The following is a 25087-nucleotide window of genomic DNA, read 5'->3' on the forward strand; positions in this document are numbered from 1 at the left end:
AATAGAAAAAAGCGGGAAGAAACGGAGCCGTGATGAGAAACATTAATAATAATAACAACAATAATAATAATAATAACAACGATAATAATAACAACAACGCATCATGTACCGAATGAGCCACTTTCAGTAGGTAAGTTTGATAAGCGAGAATATTATTTTGGTCTTTGAGCCAAACTCCACTTTTCGTTGGTTTGTGGATCCTTGTAAATTTTGAAGACTTCAGATCAAGAAAAAAATCCAATAATTTCGAGGTAAGATCGATTCGATATTGTTTTGAGATTTGAAAATCTTGAAAATGTGAATTTGATTAATTTGTACCACATTTCTTGTATTGGATATGAACGAAAAAGCTCCAACATGTGCATAATAATTGCATAATTTAATCGAATCACGATGTTTTAAAAACAATGAACTTATGCGTCCCGGATAAAATATAAATTACCCAATTCACGGCTCATTGTTTCTTGAGTAGCAATATGATAAAAAAAATTAGGAGAATCCGTCGAGTGGTGGTCAAAAAATATATTTTACAAAAACGAAAAACGACGTTTCGGCCGGAACCTGACGACTATCTTCAGGAATTATTTGACGACCTTCATAGCCTAGATGTTGTTATAACGCCATTTTGGAGGGAAGTCTCGGTATAATAAAAAGACGTACATAAGTTGAAAATTTACCAAAATCGCGAACTCGAACTTGACGATTACGAAAGAGTTGGAAGTAAAAAAAAATGGTCTCAATTACGAGTTTGAAGAAGGTTTCATCTGTTTTTCGTCCATAATTTTCATAATTCGATTATAACCTTATCACAAGGCAACGGTAATTTCGATAAATACCTAATTGATAAGTTGTATTATTTTTTAAATCTATTTTGTATTTTTCGTTAGTTTTCTGTTCCTCTCTTTCCTCTCGATTTTACGTACTGTATATATAATAATTATCTGCACGCGATCTGTGAGTCATATAGAACTTGTTTCTGCATTTATGACTGAGTCTGTGTGAAACTTTACAAAATAGAATATACATATACTTTTCCGTCGAGTCAAATTACGTAATATTATTCCATCTAGATAAAGGTATTCATATGTGTATATATATACACACACCTAAATACAGCATGTATGGATAATGTTAGTATGAAAAACGTAACTCTAATACTTCTGTCTCGATGCGAAAAAATCATTATGTCGATGGGGCAGCGTGCGTAGTACATGCGTTGATTATTATCACTATTATCATGATTATTATTCTTATCATATGATTCTAATTAATATAATATTTATATACTATAATAATTAATAATATAGAGGATAATGTTTATGTGTTTGTTTTTATGTGTGTGTGTATATATCATATATGTATATAAATATAATATATATGCGTGTGCATGTACATATATATATATACACATATATATATATAATATAATATAATATCACTAGGGTACATATTTACAAGGTCGGAAATAATATCTAGAGGTGCTTTATATTGCGTTATCATTATTGTTATTATTATTGTTTTTCTTCATCTTCTTCTTCTTATTCTTATTATTAATAATATTACTATTATTATATATTCTTATTATTTAATATCTGCAGGTAGTAATTAGGATTTTTTTTTATTTCGACCTTTTTTTTAAATATTCATCTCCACATTACTTCAATTATTTTACTTTAGTGTTTTTCATTCTCTTTTCTTTCCCTTGCATTCTTGAATTTTTAATAATATATAACTGTAATTTACATCGTCGCTCGGCAACTTTTCTTACACGATCTAACGAACACCGTATAATATGTATGCATTTATGAATATATATATATATATAGTAACGAGACATCGTTTGACGCTCCTCGATTCCGTCAATTACAGTACCTACAATGCACGGACGTTATATTTATATCCCCAATATTTAATCTCTTTCTCGTTATATTTTTACATGTGTATAGATCGCATATCATAGATCGTTTTAAATTGCTCTCAGCCAAGTACCTTAATCGTCTAATATTTGTAAAAATCATAATTGTGCTTATTCGTTTATTTTTTCTTAGTTTCTTCCTGACTGATTTCACTTTGTCTTGTTTTTCATTCTGTTATATTATTTCCTTTCCTTTCATTGAAATCTCATCCATGATCGCCTATATATATATATATATATATATTTTATACATGCTTCAAGCTTGTGTTTATGCCATGTATGAAATATATACTTGTATATTTAATATTGCAATGCATGAATATATTCTCAACGTTTTACATGTCGTTAGTTTTTTTATCCTCTCCTCCTCCTCGTTTTCTTCTTCTTCCTCTTTAATATTATCATATGAATATTATCGTTATTACTATTAATATTTATTATTATTAATATTATATTTTCTATCAATTAAAGATGTATATTTACACACAGAGAGACACACCGTTGAGCCACAGTTCGTTTTGTTCGTTACGTTTTTCTGAAAAACGTCATTCAAAATTCGTCCAACAATTGTACATACACGTCGTAACTTCGCGGGTATTGCATTACATAGATAGCTACAATGATATCGGTAAACCGCGAGACTCGCTCGTCGATCACGAAAGATAGTCATACCGACATAATACCTCGTTCAGCAACAAGCGTTCAGTTATGTGTATCATGTACCTACATCACGAACGCTGTTGTTGCAATTGAAATCGTTCATTCGTTACGCGAGAGTTGTGAGAAAGAAAGAAAAAAACAAAGTTCACTCAAAAAAACCTCCACTTTCCTGCAGACTTTGAAAAGCCTACGTTGTTGTTCTTTTTCTTCCCCTGCAGTAAATAAATGTTAAACGAGGCTAGCCATACGGTTATTAAAACATTTATACAACAGTTATATTATATATATAATGTACGAAAAGATTGTATACTTCTTTATTTCGTTTTCCCTTTTTTCACGTATTTCACTCTTTTTCTTTTTCTATATTATAATTGTCAGGACTCTTCGCGGTTCTGTATTATAAATTGCACTTTGTATCGTCGGGGGAGGGTTTCCCTCCCTCTTTCCTCCCTCCCTCCCTCCTCCTCCTCGTCCGCGACGTCGTCCGCCGGTTACCCAAGCCCCTGATGAGGCCGAACCGCGTTCGGCTACGACGGCGGTGAAGTGGAATCGGGCTCGAGTTCGCCACCCTCCTCGGCATCGTCCTCCTCCCGACTAAATTCGTCCAGATCCCCGTCCTCCGGATCCGGTAGCGTGCTGGTAACACGTATCTCGGTCTCCTGTCACGGACTCGCACCGCCCCCGGTTTCCGTATCACCCATTCGACTCCCAGACACGGGTCCGGGGCTCGTCGTTCTCCGTTTCCGTTGCAAACCGTTCACCATATTCTCTATCGACTTGAGCTCCCCCGTCGAGGATGGCGTTCCGGTCAACGCGCCGCCGGGGGAGGGCGATCCCGTGGGAGGACGCGGGGGCGGCGAACGAGGACTGAGGGTCCGACTGCCCGGAGTCACCGTCTCGAAGGCCGAGCCGTGCGAGGGCGCCGGGAGACCGTAGGGGGAGAATCGGTGCCCCTTAAGCTGGTGAAGCGGGCTCGCCAGCGGGTGGGGATAGTGCGCGAAGAGCGCCGGGTGTTGGGAAGCCGCCAGGGCGAGTTGCGCGTTGAAGAGCATCCCCGGCGTCACGCCGGCGTGCAGGCCCAGAGGACTCGGGGGCAGCAGCGGACCGGGGCCCGGGTAGAGGCCCGGTACCGGCGGGTAGAGGCAGGGTAGGAGTGGGGGGTGGAGCGGTGGGCCCACCGAGACGTCGGGCCTCGGGCCCTCCGAACTCGCCGTCGCCGTGCCGCCGCTCTCCGAACCGGAGGAGTCGCTCCCCTCGCCTCGGTCGCTCGCCCGGTCATCCCGGTCCCTTGAGTGGTCCCGTTCCCGGTGATGGTGCGCGGGGTGCGGCGTGTCCGGGCCCACTACGTCAAGCAGTTTGTCGTCGTCGTCCAGGTCCGTCGCCGACGTCGAGGAGCGTCGCTTCTTCGGCGTCGGATCGCCGCCTGAGAGCCGGGAACCACCGCCTGACACGGTCAACAGCGCCTGTCTTCTGCAACAACGGCTCAGAGTTAGCAATCGCGAAATTACGACGCAATGGATTTTTTTCGTTGGTTAAACGATTTCGGAGTTGCAGTATGAGCGTAAAGCAGAACGTGTTTCAAACCAATCATGGTAGCCGCGTGTTTTTTAATTACCGTCAAGAATTGTATAATTGCAAAAGTTCCGAAAGATTGAATCGCCCTAATTGAGATGTAGGTGCACGGATATACTTTAGAATGCGGGGTACATTTTCTTTAACCTGTTTTATCTGTTCAATTTTTCTGTCAAATGGGAAAACAAAAAGAATAATCAGAAAATTATTCTTTCCTGCGTACATATAAAACGCGATATCATAAAAAAAAAAAAATCATGAAAATTCCTCATTGTAAATAGTTCATTCACGCAGTTTTCGTACCATAATAATTAGATCGAATCGAACCGGAAATGTATTTGAAGCTAACGGTCAGTGTGCAGTCAAACATGCCGACGGTGATTATAGAACAGGATAGTGAAGTTTGCTGACCGTAAATTTTCGATAAAATTTTACGGAAAATTGATCCTTTTATTTTACTAAACATCCTTTGAAATTTGCTGAGATCGATTGTGCAGAAATCAGTTGAAAAAGTTACACGAAACTTGCAATCACTCTTACGTCTATAATATGACAAGGGAATAACATTTCGCATCAAGTTACTTCGCAAAAAGTTTAAGCGAATTTCGCTTAAAGTTCTTTCGATTTTGAATTTTGCAGTTATAAGTCTTTACGTGTCTTAAAATTGGAAAAAAAAATTTCAAACAAAAATCATGACAATTTACCTACAGCTGAAAATTTGTAAACGTTAACCGTGTATATCTGAAACAAAGTATGCGAAACTATGTTGACCGGATGTCTAATGGAAAAAAATGAAAAAAGAAAATCATAGATAGTACGAGAAAATGGAATATAATTTTAAGTCGCAAGACGCATAAAAAAGCTGATAGGATAATGCGTTCGAAACTTATTCAAGATACGCGCGTGCAGGCGTTTCACTGCTGTGATTAATATTATTATTATTATTTTTGTTGTTGCTGTTGTTGTTGTGGTTGTTGTTATTATTATTTTTATTATTGTTGTTATTATTATTAACGGCGAGGCAATAAATGAGTAGTAATTCAGAGATTTATCCAGGACAGAAGTTATTGCTTATGACAGACGTGGGATATAATTAATTATCTTAATTACACCGCCGGCGCGGTTTGCATGCACGAGTGCGCCAGTACTTAACCCAAGTTAGTAACCCCCATTCCCTCGGCCCACGTCTGCACCTGGATCTTGGGTACGCCGGTATAACAAGCCAACCATCTTCCATGTTCCTTACCGTCAACGTTTAGTGCCGATGTCTGCGAACCCGGGTCGCTTTTGAATAATTTTGCGAATTTTAATTAAGAAAAACTCTCATAATTGACATTCCATAATGCGTTGTAAATGTTTTTGGGAAGTTATATACCTACTACAGATACTTGTGATTTCATGATTATCAATCATGACTCACATAAATTTTTACTGTTACCTGCAACAGAATATTGTTTTGCGTATGTGTGCAGTACGAAATAAAATCGACTTTGGTAATTATTACCAGAAAATTTGCCGTGTTGATTAATTCAGGAGAAACTTCGAGTTGTGGTTACTGTATTTGCTCCTTAATTGTTATCATTTTTTACGGTAAACGATAAATGTAGTATCAGGTACAGGGTGAAAGCGAGTTTTGATATAGCTCTAACCAGAAAATTTATTAAATATGTGTTACTATTTTTTGTGCCTATGATCACTCGTACTATATTTTCTTGCGACCACTCGGTAACTTGCTGTTGGTGCAATAACGAATTAATGTTACGGACTTGTTCAGCTGAAAAAAGGTAGTAAACTAAACAAATAGATTCAATGCTACAATAACAAGAAAATCTAGTATTAACAACTATAAAATTACACTAAATTGACATTTGAACGACATTTTTTTGTAATTCAAACAACATTTAAACCGTTATTCTAATGCTACCCATTTTACTAGAATTTTATAGTAACTGTACCAAATGAAATTTTTTTTTCATTGGACTATTGTTACGCTAAATAATCACTTTCGCAACATTACGTTAGAATTCTAATAATATTCACTCGTTATTTTAACGCTATTCATTCCGTACCTACTACAACTTTTTATACGTAGCAAAATGAACAACATAAAATTTTGCGTAATACTTGAACATGAAAAGTAGTGAATTGAAATCACGTAACGATATATCGTACAGAAGTTGGCAAAAAATTACATAAAGTGGCTCACAAGAACGCTACAGAGCAGAAGACGAGAAAAACACGGAGTTTTTCTTCCCTTCGCTTATCGTTACAGTGACGCACCCTTTAATAACAGGAATATTTCACACCTCTGACCTCTTACAAATTACAGCAGCGGTGGTTCAAGGACAATTACCGCGGCAAACTCTTTCACGTATGGATGAGCTCTAACCGTTCGCGCTTTGTTCATCCCAAGGACAATGAGGGACCGAAAGAGACAGAGATAGGGAAAGGAACTCAAATGGAGAGGGAGAGAGAGAGAGAGAAACGTGGACTCGGCGCGAGAGAAGCGATGAGCTTCGTTGGCGAACGATTTTTCCACGTTTATATATGTCGGTGAGCTTAAACAGCTGTTAAAGGCAAAAATAATGCGAAAATTTCGAAAGAATAAACCGCGTGCCAAGTGTTGAAATTCATGAGGGTCGTTGTAAGTATTGTGCTGGTGAACCCAAAGTTGAATGGTTTCAATTCGTTAAAATTCCACTGACCTCCAACTTATCGTATAATGTTTTCGTCAATTTTCAGTTGACCAAGTAAATTCCAATAATTTTCCAGCATTCTGGCTGATTTCTAGTGATCTTTGTGTTTTCCTGTGATTCACTCCAATCCATAAACTACTGAAAATCGCTTATCGTAGTACTGAGATTATGCGAAGCGTTTGAGCCTGATTAAGTGGTTCAAGTACCGATGACCAATCTGCATAAGTAGCTACTATTTAGAACAAAAAGAAGCCTAGGAAGTCATTGAAAAACAATGGCAGTCACTAATCGGTGTACCGGACATCGCCGGAAATCTCAAGTGAAGACAGACACCACACGAAATCAACGCCAATGAAACGACGGAATCATTCGTTCCATGTTGAAGGGTAAAAAATGAGCGGCAGACAGGGCAGCGCACGTAGGGTTGGACTGGGTCATGAACGTAGGGTTGTGTCGCGTCGTGCGGGGGTAGGTGAGCTCTCGTCCGATAACTCGGCGGTGTAAGCTGGATGTAAGTCCCAGGCAGAAGCAGCAATGCATCGGCACACAGTACGAGGCTTAGGAGTCCGGTAATTCCTCGTAATGCGATCAGCGCGGCGCACACAGAGAGATGACAGCAATGCCGTGCCGACGAGCAGAGTGGCGTCGACGATCACTCGGCGTCGCTTCTTCGCACACACTCTTCGTCCATAGATCAATAGTACATTGAGTAAGGTTCTCGCGTACATGAACCCAGTCCGCATGTCGGCACGTCGATAAGTAGGTCTTACATTTTTTTCAATAGCTTTAAAATCCAGTCGCAGTATCTAGTCGAGAAGATTTTTGGTATTTTATTTTTTGGTTTTTTTTTTTTGATCTACGGTTTCGGGGTCGGGTTGAAATTCCGAATTTGAAAAGTACCGAAAGCGCTAAATTCCGAATTTTTTGATGGCGAAACTTAACGAAAAGAAATTATTTTTTGACGAAACATCAAAGTGTCGTATGGTCCGAAACCCGACACTCAAAGTTACGAAAGTGCGAAGTTCCGAAAGGATAAAATGCCGAAAGGGCACAACTCTCACCAGGTGAAGTTCCGAAAGTGTGAAAGTGAGAAAATTGAAAAATCTGAAACATCGAAATTCTGAGTGATCGAAGGTTTTCAGTTTCGTGAATTTCTGGCTTGGTGAAATTTCACCGCTTTGATATTTCTTTGTTTTGGATTTTCGATACTTTTACGTTCGAAATCCTGGTCATTTCGAGTTTCGGTTTTTCTGATTTTTTTTATACCCACTCGTTGAGTAAACTACGCTGTGTGAGTATATGTTAAGTTTCGCAATTTTAATCTGTCGAAACTTTATTCTTCGGAATTTTCGGAATTTTACATTCCGGAACTTTGAGCCGTCGGCTTTCCGAACATTTGAAACTTTGTTCTTTCGTAAAAGTTTGATTTTTTTACTTCAATTTTTTCCACTAAATAATATTCGGAATTAGGCGCTTTCGGAACTTTTCAAATTCGGAATTCCAGCTCCGCCTCACCGTTTTTGAAGTATCTTTCGTTTCTTTGAAACTCTGACCACGAAGATTTGTTTACATGTGAACCTGAATGTTCGAAAAATATTTATTCCATCCAATTCGACAACTCCGATTCACTTTATACTTGGTGTTTTTTCCGTACGCGTAAATTTCTATACAATAACATTTTCCACGGGAATCTCTGCGCAGAATTCGTGGAAAGTTTCGTAATCGTTAATTTTTAGTATACAATACAATATAATACGTTTGCTAAAAACATACGTGATGTAAACGAAGAGTTCTAGTTCTTGTTAAAATAGCGAAATCTCCGCGTTCTGCGTCGCGTTACATTGAAACACAGTAACAGTCGCAGCAAGCGTGAATTCCAGTATTCACCTCGAGGCGAGTGGCACTGCGCAGTGGTTAGGAATGAAATATGATTGAATTTATGGCTTGAATCATAATTGACGTTGCTAATGCGGATGGCATATTAATTGAGCCGGTTGTTCGAGTCAATTTACATTCGTATGACAAGTTGCAGTGTTACCACAGCCTATACTGTACGTTCTGTAACATTGCGGTACGGAGACAAGACCATCAATAACAAAGCTTGACCGCTTATATGCATCACACGCGACTGCAGTTCGAAAGGATTTATACCCGAGAGTTGACGAACCGTTTCAATTCCCACCTTTCCCCGTATAATTTTCGACAATTTTCACGAAAATCAGCGAACTCTATTCCCAATCGAACTCGAAAAACTCGACGCAGCCCCTGTTTTATAATCGACTCTTGATCCTCGGCGACCCCAACGATCCCGGTTTCAGCCAACAGAAACTGCGTCCGTGCGTTTTAGCCTCCTACGAAAGGCAAAGATCAAACCGTTCAAAGCGATACGAAGGGGTGAAACGGGGTGGTTATGGGGATGGGGGTGGGAGTGGAGGTGTGGGGCTACCCTTGTCGCCGTTCCTTTGCGCCTCGCGCGAGGTGAACGCACACCGTCATGCCTGGATTATATTAGGTAGTGTCGCCGCGACGATGTGCAGGGGTGACGCAGGGTGCGAATTCGCCGCCCTGATCTCTCCTCTGCATTTTAAATTTCTACCCCCTCCGCTTTCCCTTCCTTCTGCAGAAGGGACGCCAAAGGGAATCTTTGTGCATACGATACGCGTGTATATATATATATATATATATATACACACCATATGTGTGTGTGTATCGTATATGTGGTGTATAGATGAACGAAATAGATGCGAAGCTTTTAACGCTGTGAAGAGGTTAAAAGAGACGGGAAATTTTTTTTTTTTTTCGGAATAATCTGATTTCTTTTTTTTGTTTCTCAGTTTTTATTTTCCGGTTGGCTATTCTTCAAAATACAATCATCGATGTAGTAGTATCGTTAATAATGTTTAATTGAGAGAAGCGATAGAAAGCGAATTTCGGAAACGGAAAATTGAGATGCAGATTTGACTACTGAAATAATACACTAGACATGACTTTTCAGGCTAACTTACTAACGATGAGTAAAAAGTGATTTTCGATGTATAATAAATTCAATTTCAATTGTAATATGAAACCGAACATTTTTATAATCCAGCATAAAGCTCGACGAGCCTGTTTCAACGTCACATAGGTACGACTGAAACAATGAATTGCATGCATGCGCATACATACTGCGACACGAAGAGGAGCTATATGGCGAAAAAGTTTTCGCGACAAAGGGATAGCCCCTATAACCCTTTGTGAAGCGACAGCCCGGAGGCCGGAGGAAGAAACGAGGAGGGGAGAGGGAAAAAGATAAGGAAAAAAACAAATTTCAATAGGGAAAAAAAGGATGTACAGAATATAATGTACAGAAAAAAGAGTTCACACACGTCAAGTGGTTCGTATAAGGGATGAAAACCCCCTGGCGAGTATCGCGAATCTCGCGTACATATATAGTAACTATACACGCGAACGAGAGCTCCGCCCTTCAGCATCACTATGCTAATCCGATGATTGGCTCCAGGTCTGTTTAATCTCTCTTTCCCCGGGCCACCCTCAACCACCGTTAAGCGAAACCATGAGCCAAAACTAACCCTTATTCTAATTAGTCAACCATGCTTTATCCTGCACCTTCGACCTCGCGATGACTCGATTTGCATATTCGCTCGATTACACCTTTCTCGATGCAACGCCGCATGCCTCTCTCTCTCTCTCTCTCTCTCCCTATCTCTTCCTCTCTGTGGCACTTCTGACGAGGCGGAGGAGCAATTTCGCTATCGCATTCTTTATCGACTGTAAATCGGAAGTCACGGACGAAAATGGACTTGCCGCTGTTCAAGTTGAAGTGAGAATTTATTCAACCAATATTTTCCACACGAGGACAGTTATATCCACATTATTTTCAACCACCTTAGCGAAGGCTGCGCGGTATAAAAGAGCACAAGTGTTAGCCGCGTCCGCGCGCGATAAAGAATTGATGCAATAAGTGTAGCATAATGGTCCGAAAGCCCGGATGGCTCGGGGGTTTTGCGGGATATCAGAATAGGTAGATATAACGCGGTGGGAACCTATGCATACTAAGGTAACGTCATCAAAATCCACTTGAATCTTCACCCCGAGCTGAATGAAAACGAAATGGCTTTGAACGCGGCGCTCGGTGGCTGCGGCGTTAACAATACCCCGGGGGTGGTCTTCCCGCGCATAAGCTCATAAACTTTCAATATTGAATACAAATGGATATCTCTGTCTACTTTTGAGGGGTGCAAATGAGCCGAGCCTTACCGACGAGTTCGCCACCCTCCCATACGGAATGGGGCTTGTCCCCCGTTAAGGTTAGGCTTATGGTTACTACACTGATACTGTCGAGGGACGAGAAAGTTTCTACTAAAAATAAATTAGCACGGCTTTAAAAATTTCTCCGGAATACTTGGACGCTTTTAGTTATCCTTGTTCCTTGCGTGGCTGCACGCTTTGTGAATTAAGTTCCCTAACTTGTTTCAAGGCAGTGTTATGCGTACGGAAGAATCTGCTACGGCTTAAGGTACTTGATAAGGTACCCTCAACGCAACTTGTGGACGTATTCGTTACGCGTGATCTGAGATTATGGACAGAAATGGCACGTAGCTGCTTTGATCTACTTAAACACCAATTTTCAAACACTCGAGTGTAACGAGTATCAAAAACTTGCGTCAAAACGTGCTCAAAGTTGGTTTTCACTCGTGAATCGAGTAATTGAAGGGATTAAAATTCGAATGAATAAATACAGAATAATGTAAGGTTCTTCACAAATCATGCAAACCTATCTTATTATTGCAGGTAAAGATTTGAGCGGCAATATAACCGAAGGAAGGAACTTGATTTCCGAAATTCACGGTGCAAATAAAAATTTTGAAAGCGATACTCACTTTTTCTCTCTCTTTCCGGCCCCCGTATCCCTGAAACCTTTTGCAAACGGGTTGTTATCGATTTTCAACTGCGTGATCTGAAACAACGAAAAGACACTAATAAAATAAAAGATCAGATAAAAATTTACATCCTCGATTTATCACGAAATAATTAATCGAAACTTTGAATATTTTCCAAAGATGCTACTTTTGCCTGAACAACTTGCAATTCGCAATATTAACGACAAGAATGAATTTCAGTATCACAAAAATCGAGATATGATAACGAAAATATTTCCAGGTAACAGCTAAACGCTTTACTCTAAAAAATGTGCGTTATTTTATCTATGCATTCTGTAGATAAGGTATGACGGCGAACCATCGGAAATGAAGCAGCCTTCGACGAAGGACATTGTACGTACGATAACAAGACAAACAAGGTATGGCGATTATTGCATTGCTTCTGCCCCGGGTGCTGGACCGGAAGTCCACATTTACTTTGCTTATTCGGTGCTGTTTCAATAGACTGACCGTGAATCATTCGAGAGAACGAACTCGGATCCATTCTGTTCAACGGCACGGTTCACGTTGCTTTCCGTACGATACGAATCACAGCAGTTTCAGACAAGTTTGCCTTGTCGGGGAAAAGAAAATGGAAGTTCCCAATCTTCCACTTTCTTATACTTCGTTTGAAGTAGCCACAGATAGTTATAGCGACTTGTTTGAGTATGTATGAGAAAATGAACCGTATTGAATCACAGATTGATTTTCATTTACCGGTAGTGAAATTTCTCTCTAACACTAACAGAACGAGACTAATAACCGTAACACTTTTTAAAACAAAGAAACTTTTCATTTGTAATAAATTCATTCGACCCATTTATTCATTGCTTTAACAGTGAAACAAGCGCAGGTTCTAGTCGAAAATAAAATACGCAATGCTGGATGTATCTCTCGCAGATAAAATGGTTTCTTGGAAGAGCAGATATTACAGTACGTTATACGGATATTGGCGCGTGAAGAGTCAAAGCTTTCTTTGGTAACGCGACGACGAGGTTTACCGAGAAAAAGTTGATGCTTCGAAGAGTTTCGGATATACTTGACATACTTTCAACGTGACTGATTCCGTCTTGCCGATGTTCGAGAGAATTTTCTCGTATAACGTGGATATATAACGTACGAATAAGAGCAGGTAGTGAAGAGATTGAGAATTAGCGATTAGATGTAAAGTTTCGTTTTGTAAAGAAGCGGGGAATAGGATGAAAAAACCAGCGATACCTCGAATTAAGTGTTTTCAAAAAGAACAAACAAGACCGCTTCCTGTCCAATAATTGCATGCACTCTATGGTATGGGTTTACACGTTTTACGATATCCGCCCCTCTTCCGATGATGGGCATCGGCCAATTGTACGTCCAGCAGATAAGCTTAATGGATTGCAGTGCCCGGCGTAGGCATAATGGTTAAGAGAGAGGCGGGGAGTAGTTTTTTTTTTCTTCTTCTTCCATCCTCGACGTACGTACGTCTATGGCGCGTAAACGCGTGTATGTGGAGGTACACGCCTGTGTATACATGTACATAGTAAACGATTCCTAAAACGGGGGCTTAAAAGGTTTATAGGTTTCTACCAAAGTACAAAGGCAGAAAATCAAACACAGATGACGCGAGGGAATGTCATCCGACACGTGGGAAAGGACCGAGCTGGGTATGGACACGTGAGATCGACGCTACGCGACCGGAAACGGAATTGTAAACGGTCAAGTTGTGTCACGGTTTGTCACGCGGTTTGACCGATGCCGCAATTTCCGATCCGGCAGCAATTGCGATATTGTCGGGCGAAAAAGCACGCGCCGAGATGTAAAAATTTGATTCTGTGCAAACCAACCTTTTCGTTTTGGTATGCAGTTACGGCGATGAACTCGGTTTCCTTGAACACGTAACTTCTGAAGGTCGAGTAGGGCAGTTTCAGGATGTCGTTAGCTCTGACGAGATGAAACCTCGGCTGATACTTGTGCATCGAGTTCAGTATCGTCTGTAACAAAAAATTACACCATACATTGGGACAGACTATTTTATCCAAGTTATTTGTATCCGAGAGGTTTAACCACCCCTATAAAATCTCGTGTACAACAGACTGCAGCGATGCTTATTGAATACGCATGAAATCGGGGTCAGTCTCGTCGTAATCGCTCTCGCAACAAGACAATATATTTTCAATAGAAATGAACTTGCAAGAACGTAGAATTGTTAAAATCTGGTGTACACAAGAAAATTGATGAGAAGTTATACCCTCGAACGGTACTCAAACTTTTACGAATTTGAATCCAGAATTGTTTTCGAACATTGACTATAGTTTTTTAGTCCATAAAACTCCGTGCGCGAAGACAGTAAAAGTGCAGAGCGTCTGCATTATTGCGTGCGAAATGAAGGAGAAGAAGAAAAAGGAAATATCTTTAGACCGTTGTTACACGCACTGGCTACCACCGAACCTTTGAGAAGAGGGGGCGGAAGAAAAGAAGAAACATTATTCGTGCAACTATTACAGGAGCAAATAACAGAGCACAGGCAATACATGCGGTGCATGCGGTATGCATTGGAGGAGCACCCCTAGCCGCATGGTGCAACCACACGGCGTGAACAAACCCACCGCCTAGGCTACGATCGGCCGCGATTATATCGCCTGTTATTTATTCACGGGGTAGCTCGTGTGCTTCGTCCCGACGCTCCAGCTTTGTAATATAAAAGTGCACGATGTACGTAGGAGCCCGGTGAGTCAATCCGATACCTATTCGTGGACCTGCGATCGGTGTGGTATCGATTCTTAGAAATTACTTGCTGGATATTTTGACGGAATTTTGAAATTTTTTAATTTTTCCCATGCACGCTCACCGTTTTTATACCCAGCATATGATACTGCCACTCTGTTCGAATAGTAGAGTATCTTCGAAATCACTTTCAACTCGTCACGCGCGAGTTCGTGGAAATTTCAGTTGAAATATCGAATGAAATCTTCACGAACTTTGTATGAACACGTGGTTGTGGAATGAAGTAATTATAACTGAAAAGTTTGATAAATTCTTTCTACGATATTATAAATTGTGCTACAAGTGAAAACGTGTCTGCGGCTATGTTTGACACTTTTTTGCTTTCTTCAATTTTCAGTGCACGAAATATGAGTCAATTTTTCAAGTAGCAAAAAAGTCGAGTTATAAATCGATCACGTTTAGCCGTCGTATCACCTATCGAACAATAAAATTTCAGCAAATCTTTTTCAACATAGCTAATTAATTAGAGTTCGCAAACGCGTGACTTACCAGCACCAGGATAGCAAAGTCATTATTCAACTTGAGTATATGTGTAAGAATGTAGCGAGTAGGCGTTCACTGTTAAAATTTTGAATACAATGGAGTGATTGGTTACAAGATCAATCCTTAATGATCGATTAAACCCATCAATTGTACAAATTTACCTATAACTTTTCAATTGTAAACAACAGGTATGTTTTAAAATGCAAGAAAAGAGTAAGAAAATAGAGCTAATTAAAATGAGAGCCGTAATTGAAAGGAGATTTGCCAGGCCAAATTTGGTATAACCGTATAGAAATTGAAAAGCGAGCTCGGGTATCGAGTGGATCGCGCGGTGCAGATTATAAAAAGCGCGAGAACCGAAAACATCAATGCTACAAGCGTCATTACGATCGCAATTAGTTTGCGCCGGGGCTTAATTGTCGCTGTACCGGATTAGGTCGGGACGGCGGGTAAACAGGGGCGAACAAGGGCGCGATGTGTTATTCAAATCGACGCCCAGCGATTCCTGCAAGCTCCGGCTGCCGCGCAAGCTGAACCCTGCGGAAATGTACGTACCAAACTCGAACGAGCACGGCCACGCGAGATTTATCGCGAACACGGGTTGGACGGCCTTTGTAACGAGACCAGCTCGCGTGCGGACGCACGCACGTAGGAAAGAGAAGAGGAGAAGAGAGGAGAGAAGGACGACGGGACGGAGGCACGCAGGATGCAGGAATTGACGCTGCCCGCAAATCGAAGACATAAAATCTCTAAACGATTACTGCGGAGGTGGTTTGGATGGAATAAGGCGATTTCCGCTTCGGAACGGCGGCGCCCGATTCTTCGCGAGAAGAAACGCTTAGCCGCGAATGCCGGACGATCTTCGCCTCCGGGATTCCCCCGTCCCTATGCAGATGCCGTTCTTCTACCGCGCCGCTTTGTGCGATTCCAGCTCCCGCTCCATCGGCTAACAAGATTGTCCCCGACATTCTCGAGGAGATGCGGGAATCGAAACCGGCATTGCGATAAATAAATTGCCGCAGTGCTTCGAACGGTTTTTTCATTCTTCCTTTGTTTTTTATGGTTTTTTATAATTTTTTTTTTTTTTTTTTTATTATTATTTCGAATGCTTTTGAATCGAACTTTTCGAGGTACGCAAAGATCGTTCGTTGGCTAATGTGCGTAAATTGTGTTATATAGTTGCGGTGGGGATTATCTTCTGCAATACCGAAACAGCGAGAGGGATCTGGGATATTGTGGTACGGCGAAAGAGAATTCAAAACAAATAAACTTTCAATTTGAAATACGTGCTCTGCGCAGTTCAGTTATATAACACTTATGCCGACAAAAATGGCGAATTGAAAAACTGGCTTCATACTGCCAAAGTAGCACTACGGCGATCAGAGTGCTAGGTTTGTGGCAAGCGATCGATCTTCGGGTATTGCATAATTAAAGAGACGCATTCTACGTTTTAATTGATTTTCAACCATTCAATTGTAATTAAAAATAACCGATGTATTCTGTTTTTCGATATTCGTTTTATTTCTCGTTTAACTAAAAACTCAATAATGATGCAAGATAAATACTCAATTGGCATTTCGGTAAATTAATGATTGATCACTCAGAGTACGTCACAGCTAATTATTGAATTCGATTTAATCGCTTGCGGTGTGAGTTTCATTTCAGATTTAGTTTCTTATTATTTTTTTCCAACGTTCGAGATTCTACTGGTTTAACGTCATCTCCATATGTAACTTAATTAATGTCAAGAATATCCGTCCCAAACGATTCAAAGTATAACGTAGGTACCTGTGCGCACGGACGTCAATCATTAACTTTACTTAACATAAAACTGTGATCAAAAAAATTCATCTCTTCCCAAAGTTTCATTGGCAATAGCATTGAACGCGAAATAGTCTTGCAATAATAGTCTTGTTCCTATAGTGCAGTACAGTTCTCGCGAAAAAATGCGCATCTCTCTCTCTCTCTCTCTCTAACTCTCCTCTGAAAATACTCGACTATCCTAAAGACGCAATCAATCCGTCACGCGGTATACGATCAGCGACAAGGGTCGATATTAGCTAGGCGAGTAACGTGGAATCGTGAAGTCGAGGCCATTACGATTTACGATATTCAGCAAGAGCGCGGGGGGGGAGGGGGGGGCAAGCTGTCGGCAAAACGTAAGGAGAAATAATTAGCGGTGTATATGCCTACAGACATATATATTAAAGCCGGAAAGATTGCATTATCAGGTCGTTTGTCATTAGCCTATCAAAGTCGGCGAGCAGCTCCGAGTCTCCGCGATTTCTCGGTCGAATGAATAACTCCGCAGGGTCCGGGGATCGAAAACGGTATGTGCGAACACGGCCAGCAATTAGTATTTCTCAGGAACCAATATCTCCAGAAGCCTGCCAGCAGCACCGATTCCCCCGCTGCTAATGCATCGACGAATGGCCGCGCCAAAACCGCCGCAGCGTATTTTAAAGCGAGAAACTGGAGGAGAACCGAGTTTCCCGCGGATTCTCGCCCGCGCACCGAACTGCGGCCTCAATTGAGAACCGGAGATAAGCTCTCGTCCCTCCGGAGGAGGAAGGGACGAGTCGCGTACAGAAGCCGCGGCGGCTAATGACTCTGTCCTCCGTAATCTTTAGGCGCTATCTGTCGCCTCGGCTACCTGAGGCCCACCCTGAGACGCTGCGGGGCCTAACCGAGACGTGGGAGGGCCCACCTACCACGATTCAGAGGGAGCACCGCCTCCGGAGTGCGGGAATATCGGCTCGTTTGAGACTGTGGAAAGTTGATAAAAATTTCAACGAGTTGACGGTGACTTCGGAGAGCCGAGATGAGAGAAGGATTAATTCGGGGCTTTGATAATAGCCGCGTAGCAGTCGTCGTCCTCCTCCTCGAAGGAATTGGAATTTCCTGATTTATTGGATACGGCAGTGCGAGGGAAACGGCCGCTGCGATATTTTCACAAATTGCACACCGACAAGCATCTTGACACCGTACTGTAAATTAGCCGCCTTTGAGTCAGGCGAGACGGCTGTTTAAAGCATAGCTACGTAAGCAAGTCTTGAGAAATGAGGGCGTGGTATCATATTCTCTCGAAAGTTTTCTTTCGTCGTGTTTATAATGCTTTTACAAGATTTTAAAATTCTGAGACTGATCGACACTCGAATCTACCACGTATTATATATATTATAGGTACCGTTTCGGCACTGACCGCACCTTCCATTTTCCGTACGACAAATGCGAAGTGGTTGTTTGCTAATTTTGGGGTCAAGATTGATCCGAGCTAACCGCAGAACTGTTCTCTGAAGTTTTGGAGATATTTTGTACATTGGCCAATTCTGAGCGTTATAGAATTTACCCTCTATCGCTAAAAAAAAAAAAAAAAAACAACTAAATAACTAATCCATCCATCTAATAACTAATTACCTTGGAATGAGAAGTGTTTGGGTTTCAATGTCTCACCTGACTGACGAATTTTACAATAATAAATAAAAATTAGGTTATGTATCTACGTAGATATAATCATCGTTTTCTCAACCAACGTCTAAGCCCAGTAGACAGATTTCTAACACCAGGTTTTAACGAAATCAGTTTTCCCACCCAAGCCACCCAAGCCCCGATTGAAAACAGTGTGTTACGGAATCGCAACCGAAGCGGGATGCAGAAGCGAATTGATTCAGAGGTGTGGGCGAGGCAAAGCTCCAAAGAATCGTCTAGACGCGCGGATAGTGCTGTGTAAAATTGCACAAATTGCACAAATTGCATACTTCAGTGGCGCCACCTTGGCAGTAAGCGGTAGAGCATAGAAATAGGGAAACTGCATCGCCCCGGCAATAAAGGTGGAGAGAAAGTGGACGAGACAAAGAGAGGCGGCTAGACCGGAGCGTGGAATCGTTCGGTGGCCTAGAGGCTCTTTTACGACCGCCGCATGTACGTACGGTCCATCTATCGACCCGGGAGTAAAAAAGGGGTGGTTTTTCGTTGAGGGATACGAGAGTCCTGTCTCCACCCCTACCTTCTCCTCTCAGCGCGGTCCTAAATCGCGTAACTGCCTGCACCCTTCTTTCTTCCGCGTGAAAACATGGCTGTTGACGACATTCCTTCCCGCAGGGTCAGGATCGCTTAAAAACGGCAAATTCATTTCGGGATTATCACTGTGAAGATTGGCGGTTTAAAAAAATTGACGGAAATTTGCCAGTGTAAGGATCACTACACTCGGAGGAAAATTTCGTTTTTTTAGAAAAATCAATTTTTAGACGCAACTTGTAGAAAATTTTCAAAACTGCAAAAAATACATTGACTAAATAAAATATACTTGTAAATACAAAATCTCGATTTTAATTTATTGAATACGCTCTTTTAGAATCAATTAAATCGCTTCGTACGGTTCACTAAATCTATTCGATGGATAAGGATTAGTAAAATCTGCAAGATCATGAGAACTAGTAATTAATTACTGCTATCAAATAATATGTTACATCCTGAATATAAAATTTTTTCTTGAAGTGGCGAAATACTCTCTGCAGCGCGTTAAAAATCCTTTTCCGAAAGAGAAGTAAGATGAGCACTCGTTAGCAAGGTCTCCAGGCATCTGTCAAGTATAATCAGCAGAACTAAATTACTCGTAGTCTAGTACCATTGAATCAGCCAGTGAATCCACAATGGCAGATTTCTTTGTCACCGTTCGATGATGCGGCACGTGGCATAATTTGTTCAGTTACAAAAATTAAACAATCATTTCGAAATGGCAACAAAGTCTGTGGAATCGTGGTGCCAAACCTTTCCTTAGACATTACTAAAACACTTTATTTTCTGCGCACTATCAAATCAACTAAACTTTTTGTTTGTGTAGAAATAATATTTGTTCCGATGTATATTAATTCTGAAATTTCGTAGCCGTGACCAAATTTTGGTCATTACGGCGAAGTTTTTTTTCTGATTGTGTTATGAATCTATTTTTGTACTAAATTTGAAACTTCAATATGAGTTAGTGTTAGACCGACAGCAAATTATAGTCGATAGAGGTCTACACCGCATTTTTTCACAGCATACTCTCTTCCTCTCTCTCTCTCTCTCTCTCTCTCTCTAAATCTTTTTCATTCTCTTCCTCTTAAGTGACGCGTACTGCTTGGGTACTTAAGCGAGAATAACCCAGTGACTGGGGGTAGTAAATTAACCTTGAGGTGCTTCGGCCTTGACTCTATTGTAAGACGGGCGTACTTTCGTTAGCTTTCTCGGGTGACCCCAGACGACGGGGGTATCGGAATAAGTAACAGCGCCCAACTCCACCGTAAGAAGCGGGGGAGCCTCTGAATAAGGGACGTAGAAGCGACTCCGCAGGGGCGGATATCAGGAGAATGTTAAACGGAAATCACCTTGCTTATACTGCAGAGTACAAAGCGTGTCTCTCCCACGAGACTCGCCTCGCTTTGAGGTGTTTCGAGTCGACATCAAGGGGGATGCTCGGCTCTTGTAGGGGTCGTGAAATACGGGAAATATCATATAGACCGATGCAAGGCGTGGGAAAGAAGTGTGAAATTGATGCAAACTTCAATATTGCCTCGCGAAGCACCAAATCTAAGGCGAAAATATGGATATAGGTATAAAAAATCGAAGAGTGTGAGGACAGGGAAGGAAGGGACTTTGTTTCCAGATTTCGCCCTCGCAAAACAAGGAATCAAACTCTACATCCTCCATCTCCTTCGCCTTCTCCTCGTCTCGAACCCCAGAGTTTGCTAATCGAGAGGATCGACCAGCCGACATGAGAGGAATTTTTTTTAGAACAAGAGACTTATATTCCTTTCAAATCCCCCCCCCCCCTTCTCTTCTTGACGCAGAATTGCAGCCTGGCGATGATAGAAGCCGCGCACAGACAATGGCACACTGATTGTCCACAATTGTCCAATTCGTTTTTCCTCTCTCTCTCTCTCTCTGCCTTTTTTATCAAGTCTTTCCCCCGGGACATTAGTATTGGCAAGAGCACGTTCTGCAGCGGTGACGGTCGCAACACCCTGACGTTTCTTTCCGCGCGAGGTGAAGCGACCCTGTAATTTCGTCGACGTGGGTCAACCTAAAAAAGGCGAAAGGGCTGCGCTCCTGCGAGACGAACGAGCCTGACCCGCCTGCCCGTCGCGCTTGTGGAAAGAAATCGCCAACCCCACCCGGATATCTTATTGTCCTCCTCCCCAGGGATGAATGGACCGAATAACCGACCCGTCGTATTCGCGAACGATTGATCGCTGCGTTTTATCTCGATATGGGCAAAGTTTTGGAAAACCAGTAACGCGTTTCGGGAGAGCGTAAACTCCGATCCATAAATATGTTTCACAAAACAAAAAAAAAAAAAAAACGACCCTTTTATACATGACATATTAGTACGAAGCTCATCTACTTCTGAATACGAATTAACCGTATTTAATGATGCAAAGAGTTTTCAGTTCATTCGGTTTAACAACCTTTGAATAAATTTGTGAATTTCCATTGAACAGAATTATTAATTTCCGATCGTTGGGTGTTGAATTATAACGCTAACATTCACGAATTGTGGAAAAACGATGAATGACATCGTGCCTACTTCGAGGCGTGAGGTCAAATATAGTTCGAATCACCCCAGAGCACATACGTATGTGTGCGTAAAAGTGTCTGCGGGTAAAGCCGTATCGAACCCATAAAGAGTGTTGATTTTTCACGACGAAACAACCTTAGCGATTGAACTCAAGTCTCAAACGACAAGTTGACGAGCGGGAAAAAAAAGCGATAAGCCCAAGATTCTAATCACGCTTGTCAGTCATCACATTCTTAAACAGTCCACTCATGAGAAGCCCAGCCGATAAAAAGAGTCTCATCAGTAGAAGCCGGAGGTACAGGGTGGGAAATTTCTATGGTGGGATTTGAATTTGAAAATTAACCTCACATTAACCCCGACGCAGAGTTTACAGCTCGAAACCTTTAGTCTTTAGACGTTGTCACCTCTGCTTTTTTCCCTTCTCAATTCTGTTTCGAACTTTTTATTCCGGTCACACTCGTCTCCATTTTTCATGGTATATCTATCTGGTAGACTATCGTCTTAACCCGAGGCGAAGTGTGGATAACCTTTGCTTCAGAGCCTCGCATATCATGTCAAGTGGTTCTTTTTCGTTCATGATTATTCCGCCGCTTACACCATGCGATACGTCTGAAACTCGATGCTATCTGTGTGCATCACACAAAAGTAATAATTATGGCCCTCATCATCCCTAAATTTCACAGATAACGCGAGATACAAATATGAAAGCAGCCGCTCTGGACTTGGACGTTAATAATTTTCCGAACTGACCGGAACTACTAATTCGTTGGGAAAAAGCTTCATGCTGTTGAATTCACATGCACCGAGGTACATCAAGTGCAAAATTTGTGTATCATGTCACACTGGAAATACATATACTGATGTATATTTGAATTCGTTCGAACATCGCTCGGTCGGTTTTACCAATTCCACTGTCAAAAGACGGTATAACATTCCCGGTTTCCATTCATTCAAGACGCGTTGCGTAGGCTGTGTGCTGTTCGGTTTTTTGGGGTACTAAATCGGTGAGTAATCCCGGATCAAATGTCTTCGCGGTTACGGCTATTATATTTTCCGTCAAGAGTTGGAATGATCGAACGTGATCCGATGCTCGACGCGCCTCGGGAATACAAATACGGACCGTCAACTTACATCGGTATAATAATTAGCATGTACGGGAGGGTTTGTCCAGTTTCAGATTATCTAGTGTCGACTCGGACGCGATGACAGCGTCGTGATCGTGTCTTAAGAGGGTGCCCTGGTAGATTTCGACGTCGACGTGTATAGCTCCGAATATCGAAGTCCACGTACGTCAAACGGGGAAAAGAGCTTCGTAGCTAGACAAAAAAAAACAAACAAACTCCAATCCGTTTTCACTTGACGCAGAAATAAAGAAATGGCACGGATTCTACGAAATCGCAATAGTAAATTCGTAGAAGCTAGAGATTCCTTTGCTTTTGCGTAAATAGAAACTGGATTGAAGTCTTGTTCAGAATTGTGTACAGAACGGAGCTTTCAAGCCCATTTTCGCGTTTGAGATGAGCGAACTTCGATATCGGTAGACGTATACGTCAACGCCGAAATCTGCCAGGGCATCCCCTCATCGTTTATAACAATACACCTAAGGGTTATCAAATCGCAGCACGCGCAACGATGATCGGGCGAGCAAGTCAGCTCAATGAGAAAGGCAAAAGGTGCAGAGGTGCCGGCATGCGGTACGAACTCGAGTCGGTGGGAAAGAGGGGCGTGAAAAAAATGTTCAAAAGCCCCGAAAGAATCGAAGGGTTTTAAACTCTCTTCTCTGCTCTCCTCTCCAGGAGGCTGCCGATAGCCACCGCCGCGACCTTATGCTTCTCAAATAACCGGCGCGGCGACACGTTCGGAATAGGGAAGGAGGCGTACAAATACCATCGGTTGTCTCCTACAGAGGCAGTAAGTAAGTTGGTTAAACACAGCGACTAAAACATTCAAACGACAAACAGCCCCGGGGCGGAGAGACGCGGGGACGGGAAACAGCTCGGTGTGTCTGTCCATTAGTGAGTTTGCGTGGCGGCGCCTCTGATCTCCTGCAGATAAAGCAAACAAGAGACAGTCGATTTTTCTTCCTCCTCGGGAAGCTTCGGCTCCAGAAGCCGAAACCGCCGCCCTCTGATATCCCCTCGAGCGATTTCTCCTTTTCCTTCCCTCTCGCTAATATTATTCTTACTTGATTTTCCAACTAGGGGATTTTATTTTAGAGCACGCTTCGCAAATTTTGATGTTTTATTTTTTTTTTTTTTTTTTTTTGTTTCGTTTATTCAATTCAAGTCACCGACGAACAACCAATTTTTTCGTACACGAATTACACCCGTCAACATGAATTTTGAGTCTGGGTTCTAGATGTGAAATTTTGATTTCTTCCACGTAACTGATAAAAGAAAAACTAGTTTTATTAAATAAAGTTTTCTTTTGTAGAATCCAAAACGATATTTCGAATTTTAAGAAAAATTACCTATTTTTCAAATATTCATCATTAATAACAAATAAACAAACTACAGTTTCGCATTTAAATCATTTATATTCACAAATAATATTTTTTGGATTTTTTATTAGCTAAATAATTAAAATCATAGATTTTCTTCAATTTTGTAATGGCACTTTCCTGACTGTTAAGTCAAACTTTTTCGAAAAGTAGTCATTAATTTTTTTTCTATTTGAGCGATGCTAGCTACACGATATGAAAATACGAGATTTTTTTGCACAGAATATAACTACGCCACGCACTTAGACCTCCAAATACATATATGCAATGCGGTTCTTTGGCGCTTAATCGTCCGTTCGACGGCTAAAAATAGGCGATTTTTTTGGCAGCATAATTTTGAGCAGATGTGACGAGTGGTTCTTTAACGGTGCATACCGCGTGGCGCCTCCTCTATACACAGCATAGACGTCACGAGCCCCAAAGTTGTCGGCAAACAGAGACGAGCCACCTTGGCTACAATCCGCGGCTTGATATTGGTACACGCATCGACGACAAGCAGGCGAACAGCGACGAAAGAATATTAAAAAAAAAGACTTTCTTCTGGTTGAATCGCGGTATCGCAATTTCCGTCGATCTCTTGGATATTATTTCAATAATTTGTATTCCAATAATTTGCCGGTTTACTTGATTACACACGATTTTATTCCGTTTTATCACGCTTGTCATCATTTGATAATGACTAATTTTTTTGCAGCTGCGACGTTTTCATTTAAGAACTGCTATGTGCGCAACAAGATTTTCTCTATAAATGAGTTTTGCGTGATTATTTTAAAATTCGGCAGACGTGCAAAAAATAATGAAGTAGGTCAACTTGGAGATTTTATGATTTTTTGTCAGCTGCGTTCTCGGCTAGAAACAGCCTGCAAATCGTCAACAAAATCAAGGCTACAGACTCGCAATCAGACGTTGACATAAAACTAGAAATTTATTTGTACACGTACGAATTCTTTCGCATGATTCACGTGTTTTCGACGATATACAGGGTCACTCGAGAAAGAACGGTCTGAAATTGGTCGCGCTGAA

General features: G+C 41.5%; 1 protein-coding gene across 5 annotated transcripts in view; it reads right to left on the minus strand.

The window, feature by feature from the left end:
- Positions 1 to 1606: 1606 nt before the first annotated feature.
- LOC124300254 (optomotor-blind protein-like) overlaps positions 1607 to 25087 on the minus strand; it is an 83959-nt gene continuing 60478 nt past the window's right edge. For 4 of the 5 annotated variants that reach the window (XM_046754132.1, XM_046754130.1, XM_046754131.1 and 1 more), the window contains 3 exons: positions 13586 to 13732; positions 11724 to 11800; positions 1607 to 4045 (listed from right to left, as the gene is read on the minus strand). In XM_046754132.1, coding sequence (XP_046610088.1) covers positions 3238 to 4045; positions 11724 to 11800; positions 13586 to 13732 — 1032 coding nt within the window. In that variant the 3' untranslated portion in view covers positions 1607 to 3237. The remainder of the gene's footprint in view (positions 4046 to 11723; positions 11801 to 13585; positions 13733 to 25087) is intronic. The other variant, XM_046754129.1, reaches the window with a different exon arrangement.

Source organism: Neodiprion virginianus, chromosome 3, assembly GCF_021901495.1.
Source record: "Neodiprion virginianus isolate iyNeoVirg1 chromosome 3, iyNeoVirg1.1, whole genome shotgun sequence".
Classification (NCBI taxonomy): Eukaryota; Metazoa; Arthropoda; class Insecta; order Hymenoptera; family Diprionidae; genus Neodiprion; species Neodiprion virginianus.